Source organism: Xyrauchen texanus, chromosome 24 (assembly GCF_025860055.1).
Source record: "Xyrauchen texanus isolate HMW12.3.18 chromosome 24, RBS_HiC_50CHRs, whole genome shotgun sequence".
NCBI lineage: Eukaryota > Metazoa > Chordata > Actinopteri > Cypriniformes > Catostomidae > Xyrauchen > Xyrauchen texanus.
In genome coordinates, this window is record NC_068299.1 from 11,949,162 (window position 1) to 11,963,278 (window position 14,117).

The window sequence follows — 14,117 nt, forward strand, 5'->3', positions numbered from 1 at the left end:
AAAAAATATATTTATTAGCAATGAATAACGTAAATAGTATTTTTTTTTTTTTTTTTTTTTTTTTTGCTATAGCAGCTAAGTTGTTATTTAGTTTTATATTTAAAAAGAAATGTAATATTAGTGTAACGTTGTAACCGTGTAATTTAAACTTTGCACTTTGCAGGTGTGGCACTTATAACTGTAGAAATACTGCCATCTACAGGACATGAACATAATTTATGCTTTTCTTCTACACTTTCTGCGAAAACTTTAATATTCATGAGGCAACCCTGAATTGGAGAGTTATCAAAACAACGTCAGTTCAACCTAATTAACATTTATGTACCAAGTCAAGAACATTTTAGGAAGTATGACGAAGTCTCCTACGACAACACACAGCAACTTCGCTTTTAAATTAATATTCATGAAACAAACCTGTGACATAGTACAATTTTATTTTTGGAAACGACTTATTTAAGTAAATTCGGAGAATGTTTTTTTTGTTTTGTTTTGTTACTGGTAGACATCTGTCGTGTTGAGGAGGAGATATGAGTTGTCAGATAAGTCGAACACGGTTAAGAGCAGCAAGACAGGTGCTTCACATGCGAACGCCTCCACCTGCAGGTACAGGCGTTTATATAAGCGTATTAATTATTGTCATATAATACATGGTTAATGTAACGTTTAGACTAACAGGTAGGTAGGTGAGTCATGGCGTCGTCTGTGCGCGTGGCGGTGCGGGTCCGTCCATTGAGCCAAAGGTTAGTTCCACTGCTCGAGGCTGTTTAAAACATAATAACATACATGTAAATGTTTGGGTTTTATGGGTCTTTGTTGTTGTAGAACGCCCAAATGTGTGTGACTATACGTCTATACATGTTACATTGCAGAAAGAAATGTCAATAGCTTAAACGACTCTCTAATATCTCTTGGTTATTTCTTTACATATAATTATATATATATTTTTAAGAATTTTAGCAAACCAGTTGTTTACAAGTATTATCATACAATGAACGGTATTCACTCTGTTTACAAATATCAGGGAGAAGGACCTATCAGCTAAAGTCATTATACAAATCCATGGACATGAAATATCTATTCTGAACACAAAGGTGAGTTATTTAGTCTGTAGTTAATAGATGTTTCATTGGTTTTTGGTTATTTGCATTAGTTGTGTTTTTATGCTTTGTAGGAGAACTTCCACAGCATGACTGGAGAACCGTTTTGGGAGAGAGGGAAGACTTTCTCATATGATCTCTCATATAACTCAATGAATAGCACCAGTCCGAACTTTGTGACCCAGGAGAAGGTACAAACTCCACAATCATCATGTGCTGAGTAATGATTCCAGTACTTCCCCTAGAACTAGCTATGCTTATGAGTTTTTTACTACTTTGTAACATGCCAAGGTACCTAATTTGTTTTACAGTGTCATCATTGTCCTTCTGTTTAAGTAGAAGCATAGATGATGTAAATGATTGTTTTTATATGTGGTGCAAAACCCCAAGAAGCTAATTGCCGTGAGATTTCATCAAAGATTAAAAAAACTAGATTTTTGCTCATAAATCAGGGATTTTAGGTATTAATATTAGCCCTTTTGATATTCATCTAGTACTTTCTTGTGTCATCTGTCATTTCAGATATTCACTGATCTGGGCACTGATGTCCTGCAAGCAGCTTTTGAGGGTTTCAATGCCTGCGTCTTTGCTTATGGGCAGACAGGCTCAGGAAAGTCCTACACCATGATGGGCAACCCGGTTAGCTTCATATCTCATTACCATCCCTCTCAAGCAGCCTTTATTTTGTCACACATTGTACATTTTGCACATATCAGTGAAATAATATTTTTAGCCAAGCTGGGGTCAGAGCGCAAGTTCAATCATGATAAAGCGCCCCTGAAGCACATTCCAAAAACTAAAAGTCATAGTCAGTAACACACCCCCAGTCTTCAGAAGGCGCACATCATAATTTAGCCTTTTTTCAACTCCAGTGACTGCAGATGGGTTCTCCACATGTAACCGCATCTACTATTTAACTGCATACTTCTCCTGAGTAATCAGACAATGTGGCAAGGGCAGCACACAAAGAACATGTAATTATAGCCAATATCCGCTTGTCAGTCAGGAGACTCATTGAAATTCATTTTGATAATGCAGTTCTCTCTTTTATTCCCCCTCTGGCCTGTGTAGTAATTAAAATCTACCATAGCAGATCAGAGGCGAAAATAATGGCAAGACTTAAATGGAGTTCTGATTTATTCAAAGTGCTGGTGAAAAGTACAGACAGAAGAAATAGTCGAGGGAAAGCTGAAAACAAGCTGAATCCGAAATCAAGAAGGAAGGAAATCCGAAGGAAATTGCCCTGCCTCTAATGCACGCCATTGGTTGAGCTAATGTTGCTGTGTTAGGCAGACTGGGATGCTCAGACGAACAGAGCAATATTTTGAAAGTGCTACAAAGCCACTTTGTGTGCTGGGAAAGTCAGCCAATGAATGGCCTACTTTAGCAGATCTTTAAGCACTTGGCTACCACTATGTGAGTTGAACTTTCTGTGTTCCCCCTCTCAGGTTGATAATGGATTGATTCCAAGGATCTGTGAGGGATTGTTCCATCACACCAGTGGAATGTTACAAAGAGACAAAGCATCATTTCACATGGAGGTCAGGTATGAACACAATACTTTATGTCCAGATAAAGCAGCAGGTAGAGTGCCAAAGGAGTGAATTACATAAATAAATCAGACATGCATTTGACTACAGTTGTTACTACCTGCCCCTATCGTTTGTTGTAAGGTGGTTTATTTTAGTTTGATGATCGATTTAAGAGCCCATGGAGAAAGCCAAACAGATTGCAGTGTGTAAATGAACCTTCCAGTCTGGCTGCATGTCCATTCTTATGGGCATTTTTAGATAGCAGGACACTAATTATGTACAATAAATGACAAACAACTAAACAAATCTGACTGCCAGATATGTTTTCTAGTGTAACTACCTGGATTCCCTCCTTTAAACAGTGCTCGTTCATTGGGGACAGATCTAAATGAGAGGACTTCTAGATTTCTTACTGTCACATTTTAATTAGTTCACTTTTGGATTGCACTGAGCTCAAACTGATACTGTGTCTTTCTCTAGCTTCATTAAAAGCAGTAGAAGAGGGACTAATCAGTCTTTCATTCTGAGAGCCTGTTTAAACATTCACCAGAGTTCTGTAGACTGCCCAAACTAGGTTTATCATCTCATGGGATTTTATATCTTTCTGACTAGTGAGATTCCCCTGCCCCCACTCTTTATAGCTGTAATAAGCTCTGTTGTGATGTATTGCTGCATTTTTAGATTCAAGGAAAATGCGATGTCTAATTCCTCGAGTCCTTGTGTTTCATCACGCCAGAATTTACACTAATTTTATTCACACACGAACGAGGCAGGTCATTTACTTGAGTTTTCCAGTCAATTACTTCACAATCTATTTAGTCAAAACAAATTTAATTAACTAACAACAAATTTTAAGCTTTTACAGCAAAGCATAGACTGAACAAGAGGTAATTAGCACAATTGCAGGAAATGTGTGTTATTTTAAACCAGCCTTATTAGTTTAATTGAGAGACTAAGTCACTTTTAAAGTTTGTGTGATATCCTATAATAGGAGATTGTTGCTGTCATTTCTTGGGTAAAGTTGTGCTTCAAGAGGACTGCAAAAGCAACCAATCTGCTTTGTTCTGAGTTTAACTTTGATGCTTTGTACTTGCTGACACTTTGTTCTTGCAGCTACTTTGAAATCTACAATGAGCGCGTTCGAGATCTTCTTCCAAACATAGAGAAAAAAGGCTGTGAGCTGAGAGTGAGAGAACATCCTAAAGATGGACCATATGTGGAGGGTAAAATTACTATAGAAACAAAACCCCACATGATGATGATTGACAGCCTGTTATATACATGACAAGTGATCTGTTTGTTTGGATCGAACATGCCACTGAACCAATCACTGAACTAATTGTTCTAGGGACCCATATATACACCTTTAAAATAAGTATCTACATATCCTTGGTCTTGATTATTTTTTTAATTTTTACTGTAAACGTACTGTATATTTTCCTGAGCTAAATTCAGTTCCCCAGCAACAATATAGCACCTAGAGTTTTCTTACAGAATTCAGTGTTTGCAGAGGGGGAGCCATATGTTTGCCCAAAACAATAAAACTGTATATATTTTAATAAACAAAATAATTATTACAAAAATAAATAAAATAATTTACTGTTGCAAATGTTTTACAGTACATGCTGTCTTATAAAACCTCTCAGAGATACTGAATTAAGTTCTTAATAATTTTAAGCATACAAAACAGCTAAAGGTATTGAAAACTTTGGCTCAGGAAGTGTCAAATGTTGATTCAGTATTGCTCTGACTGTTTCAGTGACAGACTAAATCAAACTGGTTCAGTGTCAGACTAAGTCTAACTGGTAATATGTGAGTTTTTAAAAATTATTTTAATTAAAATAAATTCAGTGAGTTATTCAGTCATACTGATTTAGACAGGTAACTTGAGGTAAATAATGTATTATTATAATCGGCAAAAGAGTAATATGCTAGTAAATCAGTCATCACTGATCACGCTGTGTTTTTGCATGCAGCCAGCGATGACAACTCAATAGAAATAAATGTATACTTTTATTTTGCTGTGGATTCTGTAGTGGTGCTATAGGCCTACTGTAGATTTAGTTGTGGTGGAGCGCTGGTGCTGGAAATCGGTGCTGGAAACACTTTGAATACTTGCCTCTCAAGCACTATAGTGGGTCAGTGACATGATGTTCGTTTTTTGTCCAGATCTATTAAATTATTCAAAAATATATTACAAATACAATTCACGTGCTTCATTTTTCAATTGAGTCAAAATTACATTTTGATATTTTTTCTGGGGCTGGCTTAAAGTAAAAAAGATCATGTGATGTAACCGTCCAGAGACAGTAAAAAAATAAATAATCCAAAGTATGATTAAAAGCTGAAAAACTTGAATAACATTTTTCTGTTATGATTATTTCTTAAATTTAGGCAGTGAATTGATACTAAATTATTAATATTTGAAAAAATTAATTCCACCAAATCAAAGTCATGTGGTGTAACCATCGTGTAGGTATTCATTTTGTTGTCAAGCCCCCATAAAAACTAGATATATCACTGACACTCTTTGTGAAGTTTAAATCTCATCATTTTGCCATATCATTAAATAACAATAATTAAAATTTTATTGAAAGGGCATATTTTGTTCAGGTCATGCAGTAACCCTGAGAAAACTTCTTGAAAATCTTGACTCAAAAATATATTTTGACATTGGTTGAAAACTTTTTGAAAGTTAATGATAAAGTTGTGCAAACTACATACTTGTGTATTCAATGTGCAAGAAGTAATTTAATACCTTTACTTGATGGGTATACCACTTGACATTGTTAATATAATGCTATTGTTTTTTTGTAGAAAAGTCTATAATTTTTTTCCCCCATTTTTTTAATATGCTACATGGACACAAAGATTACATTTCTGCGCACATTGATATCTACGAACTTGATATTTTAAACTGTCAAGTTTTTATGTTCCACATCGGACAGTCTTATTTGACCCTAATAAAAGTAATTTAGTAATAAAAGTAATATTAAAAGTAAGAATTTATAAAAGTGGCCTGCCGAAGACAACTTTTGTTTGTGTTCTGGTGGCGTTAGTATGATTAGTTAGTTAGTACGATTGATGGTTTGTTTTGCTTGTACTGTAGGTGATATTTCAGACATGTTGCTCTTGTATAGCTATTTAAACTAGCTGTGTTAAATACATTTAAAAAGATTTATTCTACTCAGAGGTTTGCCCATTTAAGGCCCCATGAAGTCCAATTTGGCGTTTCATCAAAAATTATAATGTCCTTCCCCTTAATACCTGCCCTGACTAGCAGTCGCAAGTAGTAAATCATGGTTTGCCAGGATATGACATAAACTAAAGGCTATTGGCTATTTACAGAAAGGACAAACCCTTCAAAATGTCTCATCTTAAATTTGTTTCAATACAAAATGCATCAACACAGGAAAGAAATTATGTTTGTCAAACTATTTCAACTTGAACAGCATTTGTTGTTTTTCTTTTTCTATTACAGCTATGCTTTTATGCTGCCCAAGATCAAATAATTAATTGAAATATAGATCAGTTTATGTCTCATACAAAAGACACCATCTACATTCCATTTGCTTCACAACCAGTGAACAGTATTACAGAACATTAAACCAATTGGAAATCTAGCTATCAACATTGAAAAGCAGAGAAATGGACTGTTGTTTGTTTCCAAATAACACCACATCTAATGCCACTTGTATATGTGTATGTTTGCACATGTACATTGCCCAGCCCTGTCCAGACACCAGGTGCAAAGTTACACCGATGTTGGCCAGCTGATGGAAGAGGGCAACAGAAGGCGTGCCACTGCCAGCACAGTCATGAACCATGTCAGCAGCCGATCCCACGCCATCTTCACCATTCGCTTCATCAAGGTCATGAGTCCATTTACCCTCTGCTGTATGCCATCTGCCTCTCTGTTTGTACATGTGCAGATAGCTATCACAGTTTGATGTTATCATCTTCCTATTTGTATTAGCCAGCAAGTTCTCTCTGTGTTTGTTGGGGCAGACTGGGTAATGTTCCAATAAAATAAATTTCTATTGCATGGGTTACATAGCACAATGTTGGGCTGACCTTTGAGTCTAGTTAGTGTCTTTTTTTTAAGTTACATCTTTAATCTTGCTGGAAAATCCTTCTATTTTTGAACATTGTAGCTGGCCTCTAGCTGTTTCAAGCTGGTTATTAGCTTATCTAGACTGGTAATTAGCTGGTCCAAGCTGGTAGTTAGCTTATCTAAGCTGGTAGACCATCTTGGACCAGGAAACAAACAAGCTATTTCCTGTTCATTCCAGCTTATGGTGGTTAAGTTGGTTTTTAGAACATGGTAGCTGGTTGTCCATCTTGGACCTAGCTAGATTCCAGGTGCTATTTTTAAAAACAAAACTTCAGCAAGATTTTCCAGCAGGGTATTCAGTCATTAATTTGTCTTTTAAGTTTATCACTTATTCATGCTGTTATTTGACTATTTTTTTGAACTCCTGCAGGGTTCTGCTGGTTATACACTTGTAAATCCAGATCTTTTTATCTTTTCATTATCATCTAAGACACTCCAGGGCAGCAGCTTTCATGCAGCATTAAGCATTTCCAATCTGACGTTTCTGTATTTCAATCAGAAGTATTTTTTTTCTGTATTTGTTTCCTATGACTTATTATTTGATGTATGGTAGTGAATTTTGTAATGTGACCACATTTCTGACTAAATTGTATACCTAAAATATCCTTATAGGCCAGATTTGATACAGAGTTACCAAGTGAGACAGTGAGTAAGATACACTTGGTTGACCTGGCAGGAAGTGAAAGAGCTGGTGCCACGCAGGCTACTGGCACCAGATTGAAGGAGGGTGCCAACATCAACAGATCTCTGGTCACTCTGGGCATCGTCATCTCCACTTTAGGTAAACCAACAGCCTACCAAAGATCTATTTCAGGTTAAGTTTTAGATGCACATTGACTCACATTGTTATAAGGTTTTACAAGGTTGTTCTGTCTTTCTGGGGTCACAGCTGATCTGTGTGTTGGTGGTGGAATGAAAAGAAAGCAGAGTTTCATTCCATATCGAGACTCCGTTCTTACCTGGCTCCTAAAGGACAGTCTTGGCGGGAACTCCAAAACCATAATGATAGCCAGTATGTCACAAGTCACATGTATGACATTGGTGAATCTCTGCTGAACCAAATGTACAAAAGCTATTTTGAAGATTACTTATAATTTTGCATACAATGTAAGATGATTAATAATTGCAGGCTCATACTACTTGCAAGATGGTTCTGGAATAACCAAGTGCACAGCTGTGTGATGCCAGGGATCAAAACTAGTCCATCTGCCTCCCTAATATTCTTAAAGGGATAGTTCACTCAAAAATAAAATTTCTCTCATCATTTAATCACCCTCATGCCATTCCAGATGTGTATGACTTTGTTTCTTCTGCTAACACAAACAAAGATTTTTAGAAGCATATCTCAGCTCTGTAGGTCCATACAATGCAAATTAATGGTGATCAGTCCTTTGTAGCTCCAAAAATCAATTAAGTAAAAATAAAAATAATCCAAATGACTCCAGTGTTTAAATCCATATCTTCAGAAGCGATATAATAGGTGTGGGTGAGAAACAGATACAAATTTAAGTCCTTTTTTTACCCTAAATCTCCAATTTTACTGAAAGTCACATGTGGTGCCTGTTTAGTTTCACTTTCACATCTAAAAGTTAAAGTGGAGATTTAGAATAAAAAAGGACTTTTGTTCTGTTTCTCACCCACACTTATATTATTTCCAAAGATATGGATTTAAACAAGAGTCATGTGGATTACTTCTACTGTATGTTTCCTTTAAGTAATTGTTTTTTTTGGGGGGACTACAAAGGTCTGATTCAGCAAAATTGATTTCACCATTCACTTGCATTGTTTGAACCTACAGAGCTGAGATATTTTTCAAAAAAATCTTTGTGTTTAACTATTCCTCTTGATTGTCTCTGTTATGTGATAGTTCACCCACAGATTAAAAATCTATCATCTTCTGCTTCTAGTTGCTCCAAATCTGTGTATTTTTATATATATATGTACACAGACTAAATATGCACCTTTGCAACATTGTTGACCTTTTTAATGTAACAATGTAGGTAGATTTTATTTGATCTCACCCTCATGTGGCCAAATGTGCTTTTTTTTTCTTTTGTCGCTGAAGCCATCTCACCTGCCGATGTGAACTACAGCGAAACTTTAAACACCCTTCGTTATGCAAGCCGGGCCAAGAACATTATAAACAAGCCCACCGTGAATGAGGACAGCAATGTAAAGATTATCAGAGAGCTGCGAGCTGAGATTGCCCATCTGAAAGCCTTGCTGTCTGCAGGAAGTCAGGTGAGTGAGTTGGACTGTATCCTCAGACATCATGGGCTGATTTCCAATTTCTATACTATGCTTACTACAATATGTTTGATTTCACATTAGGATACCCTTCTGTAAAAACGGCTTTGCCCAGCATGAATTTCCAAGCTGGTCCAGACAGTTTTTGCTTGTTAGTGCTAGTATGGTCCTTTTTTAGCTGGATAGAACAGTTTTGTCAAGATGTTCACCAGCAAATTGACAATGTGGTAGTATGTTCCCATACTGGCAAACTTCTTAAAAGATTGTATGTTATATAATATGAGAGAGAAGTTCATATGTTTCTGTCACCAAACACAGTACTTTTTATACTCCGTAGAGTTGGGATGCAGCCTTAGTTTGTTTTGTTGTTCAATGGTCACATAATTTTAACACTGAAGTCCTCACACTTTCAGATTACTTTATTTGAGCAGCCTGCAGGGACAAGTGTAAAGGAGAAGCTTCACCAGGATGAAGCCAGAGTAAGTGGCTCAATTTCTCAGCATATCCACAGACTACTTAAATCATTCAGTGATTAAAAACCGGGTAAACTTAAGCATATCACTTCTTGATTTGCTTGCAACTGACGACTTTTTAAGTATGATACATGCTGATTTAGATAGATAATTAAAGCATTTGTGTTTAGTGCCAGACCGATATATCGGTCGGCCGTATTTTTAGACTATATTAGCCTTTCACCAATATATATCGGTATTGGCATAAATGTTTACCTCTATCCACAGAATGAAAACCTTTTTCAGAACATATAATGCAGAAAACAATGCTTTAGAATTGGAATTTAGAATGTATCTGTATTTTCACATGGAGGAAAAATGCATGATGATTTCTCTCTTTTTTTTTTTTTTTTTTCTCCAGGTTCAGGAACTGACAAAACAATGGGCTAATCGCTGGAAAGAAATCCAAAACATTCTTGGGGTTAGTGGCTTATACACACACACACACACACACACACACACACACAAACTGACACGTCTTCTTTTCATTTTGTATTCAACTCTGTGCATTAATTTAAGAACAAGATGTGTAACTGAGCATGCCATGGGCTCTGTATTTCATCATGTACAATCGCAGGACCACTACTAGTGATCAATTCAAACAACAGTCTGCAAAGTATATGTGCAAAAGTACCAAGAAATATATTTGAACAGTAAAACTGTTAAAATGAAACAACATTTATTATCATTTAATATGTCTCCGCTCTCGCAGCCTGTGAGCTTCCTTAACAGAATCCCTGGTAGTTTTAAGGGCATAGCATTGATTCTGCGTCCATACCTAATTTGTTCATCCACAGGGATATGAGATGGTTTGAGAAAGATGCAGTGAATCTATTCTCCTATTCTCTGAGCAGCACCTGTCTGTATGAATTGTGGCAGTCTATGAAGAATCTCTACTTGTTCGGTGGAAAACAACAGCACTTTAGCTCTGTGCATCCTAGTTCCATGTGCTTCTAAATAGAGAAGAACATATTTCTGGCAATTCATCTAAATATCCTCCTACATTCATACACCACAGACATTGATTTCTGTTTCCTGATGCCAGAATTTTGATTCATTGCTGACTGCTCATTGTCGATATAAATATACAAGGCATTCTCTTTTTGTTTTGTTTACAGGTTGTTTATTTCTCAGTATAAATTTAATGGATTAGTTCACCCAAAAATGAAAATTCTCATCATTTACTCACCCACATGATATCCCACGTATGTATGATTTTCTTCAGCAAAATACATTTGCTGAAAAATATCTTTGCTCAGTAGGCCCTGCAAGTGGATGGTGATCAGACATTTGAAGCTCAAAAAGAACAGACAGTCAGCATAAACATCATCCTGACAACTCCAGTGGTTTAATTAATGTCTTCTAAAGCAACACAATCACTTTTGGTGCGAAAAATATCAATATTTAGCTACTTTTAACTAAACCATATCAAGCAGTATGCGCATGTGATGTAAGCGCATTGGCATATGAGACCTGTGACAACTGCAGACATGCGACACACCCTGAAGAGCAGCACTGATTACAACTAAGCAAGAGGAACACTGTTTAGCTTAGTTTGTTTTGATTTTTTAGTTGATCTTTATTTATCTGTTCGTTTACTCACATTGGTGCATTTGTGTGCTTATCCTGGATGTTTCAACTGAGAGAACGTGAGATTACTTTTGTAACATGCCACCTGAATTCGTCACACTAGACAACACGTGAACTCAGCGCTCTTGTGAATGCCTAAGCTGCTGCTTACAGAAGCAATTGTCTAGTTAAAAAGTACATCAACATTTATATTTTGCAACAAAAGCGATCGTATCACTTTAGAAGACATTAATTTAAGTCATATGTATGACATTTATGATGACTATGTGTTCTTTTTGGAGCTTCAAAAGTCTAATCACATCCACTTGCATTTTAAGGACCTACTGAGATGAGATGCATTTCTGTTTTTATTCAAATGTGTTCTGCTGAAAAAAGTCTACACACCTGGGATGACATGAGGGTGAGTAAATGATGAGTGATTTTTTTGGGTGAACCAAAATCTCTAATTTATATATCAGAGCCATGGTACAGCAAGCACATCATCCATTTGACACAAAGTTTTCAAGTTTCAAAAACTATTTATTTGCAATCTTTTCAAGGCAACTGATAACGAGAACTATCCTTTAACTATGTACAGCCGATTGAATGGACTGTATGTTCTGTTTCTCACAGACTGCTTTTCATTCACATCAAATTAAATATAAAGACTACCCTGTCAAGTTTCCATTAAATGTTTAACAGCAGTCATTGGAAGTTGCTATTTTTTCCACCATCTGGTGGCAGTGTTGCGCTTGAGAAGTGTGGTTTTGCACTGCTTTTACTTTTGGCTGGTTATGTGTTTGGTGGTGTGTAGAGCAGCAGCATGTGGTGTTTTAAATAGAAGTTTTCAGACTGGAGCTGGAGTCTGGGGGTGAATATCTGGCCAAAAGCTGGAACTGTCAGTATGCATGGCATACTGAGCTCATTGGTATAGGTAGAGACTTTTACCTCTCTCCATCTCTTGCTTGTGTTTGTTTGTGTGGCTAGGTAGACAGTCGTAGCTAGTAGAAAGTTTTTCTCTTTTTTTTTAAATTTCAGATCTCTTCCCTCATTGTCTCATTTACACATACCCAAATGAAATCTATGAACTGTAGAGCAAAACATGGATGGCAGATGGTCACATACTCTCTTCATCTGCTCCAGTCTGGGCTGTATGACACAGGAGCCAAAGAGGGCCAAATGCTTAGAACTCTATTTAACTTTTAACTCACCCCCTACCATGCCAGCCTGCCAACTGCTCTGCTCGAACTGCTTTTAGCCAATCAAAATAGTTGTGTGCATGAAGAAATATCCTGAGACCAATTTGTCATAAGTTTCTGTGAATTTCTAATACATCATTGCCAAGCCGCCTTACAGCATGTGGATGAGCCGTTGATGCATCAGCTGAATTTAATTGCATATAATCACTTGAAATAGCACTTCGCCAGGGCTGTTTTCTCAAGTCCCACCATAATGAGTGTTCACTTCGTGACTTTTTCAAGTGCTTTGGCATTTTTATTTTGAGAGAACGTGTTGAAGTGAGAAAGAGACAGCCTACAAAGAGAACAAAGGCACAGGCCTCAAAAGCTCAAGTTTTTTCGTCTGCCTGTGAGCTTGACCGAGAAACAGAAGATTTAACAATGCAACATGATTTTGCAAACCCCAAATCACAGATGACTGCTTTTTTATGACTGTATTTTTCCAACAATGGCAAGCGATTCCATTTTAAGCATTGTTTTGTTCGATTATCATTTGAAAATTATGGCAGACAATAATACACTAAAGTCAGGGAAATTAACAAGACTACATTTTAAAATCTAAAGTATGGAGTGGTGCTTGGTCATGCAAATCTTGCCACTTGTTGGTGCTTGTCAGGGCATTGCTATGCATTTTCTGAGGTTTTTTAGTAATTTCTAGTGTGTTTCTATGTAATTGCATATGAGCCCTCCTCCAAGTTACAGTGATAGTCTGGTCCCGAGATACTGCATTCAGAAATTATTCATACCCCTTAATTGTATTCACATTTTGTTATGTTGCAGCCTTATGTTCAAATGTTTTCAATTATTATTATTTTTACATCAATCTAAACTCCATACCCCATAATGACAAAGCAAAAACCATATTTATGATTACTTTGCAAATTTATTCAAAATAAATAACTGAAATATCACATTGACACAAGTATTCATATCTTTAACTCAGTACTTAGTTGGAGCACCTTAGGCAGTGATTACAGCCTCAAGTCTTTTGGGGGATGATGAGGTGAACCTTTGGCCCAGTCTGAGGTCCTGAGCAATCGGGACTAGGTTTTCATTAAGGATATTTCTGTATTTTGCTGCTTTCAGCTTTACTTCAACCCTGACCAGTCCCCCAGTCTCTGCCACTTAACACACCCCCACAGCATGATGCTACCACCATCATGCTTAACTGTTGGGATGGTATTGCGCAGGTGATGAGTGGTGTGGGTTTCCTCCAGACATGATGCTTGAAATTGAGGCCAAATAGGTTTGTTTCATCAGACCAGAGAATCTTGTTTCTCACAGTCCTGTCTCTAAGCTCTGCAGACAGTTCCTTTGACCTCATGGCTTGGTTTTTGCTCTGATATGCATTTTCATCTGTTAGAACTTTTATATAGACAGGTGTGTGCCTTTCCAAATCATGGCCAACCACCAGCTGGTTTCCAATCAAAGTGTAGAAACATCTCAAAGATGATCCAGAGAAATGGGATGCACCTGAGTTAAATTTCAAGTCTTAGTCATAGCAAAGGGTCTGAATACTTATGTCAATGTGATATTTCATTTTTTTCTTTTTAATACATGTGCAATGTTATCAAAAATCTGTTTTTTGCTTTGTCATTTTGTGGTATGGAGTGTAGATTGATGTGGGGTTTATGGACATTTTTATTTTATATCCAAGCATCCTGTTTAAAAGTTTAATGTTATTTGAAAGCTAGAGGTTAAAGAGTTGAACCAAAAGATGGCACTGTAGGACTTTTATGAAGTTTCATGATCTTCCACATGTATTTGAAGCAATGAGATTAACAAAGCAAAGTCTGCCTGTGGTTCAT

At 36.7% G+C, this 14,117-nt stretch overlaps 1 protein-coding gene across 3 annotated transcripts in view; it reads left to right on the plus strand.

Moving 5' to 3' along the window:
• The first annotated feature begins 339 nt into the window (after positions 1-339).
• kif16bb (kinesin family member 16Bb) overlaps positions 340-14,117 on the plus strand; it is a 45,770-nt gene continuing 31,992 nt past the window's right edge. For 2 of the 3 annotated variants that reach the window (XM_052090639.1, XM_052090642.1), the window contains exons 1-13: positions 340-603; positions 676-740; positions 1,022-1,091; positions 1,172-1,288; positions 1,620-1,736; positions 2,546-2,643; positions 3,743-3,852; positions 6,359-6,501; positions 7,356-7,524; positions 7,633-7,755; positions 8,809-8,984; positions 9,404-9,469; positions 9,864-9,923. In XM_052090639.1, coding sequence (XP_051946599.1) covers positions 691-740; positions 1,022-1,091; positions 1,172-1,288; positions 1,620-1,736; positions 2,546-2,643; positions 3,743-3,852; positions 6,359-6,501; positions 7,356-7,524; positions 7,633-7,755; positions 8,809-8,984; positions 9,404-9,469; positions 9,864-9,923 — 1,299 coding nt within the window. In that variant the 5' untranslated portion in view covers positions 340-603; positions 676-690. Of the gene's footprint in view, positions 741-1,021; positions 1,092-1,171; positions 1,289-1,619; positions 1,737-2,545; positions 2,644-3,742; positions 3,853-6,358; positions 6,502-7,355; positions 7,525-7,632; positions 7,756-8,808; positions 8,985-9,403; positions 9,470-9,863; positions 9,924-14,117 lie in introns of all 3 variants that reach the window. The other variant, XM_052090640.1, reaches the window with a different exon arrangement.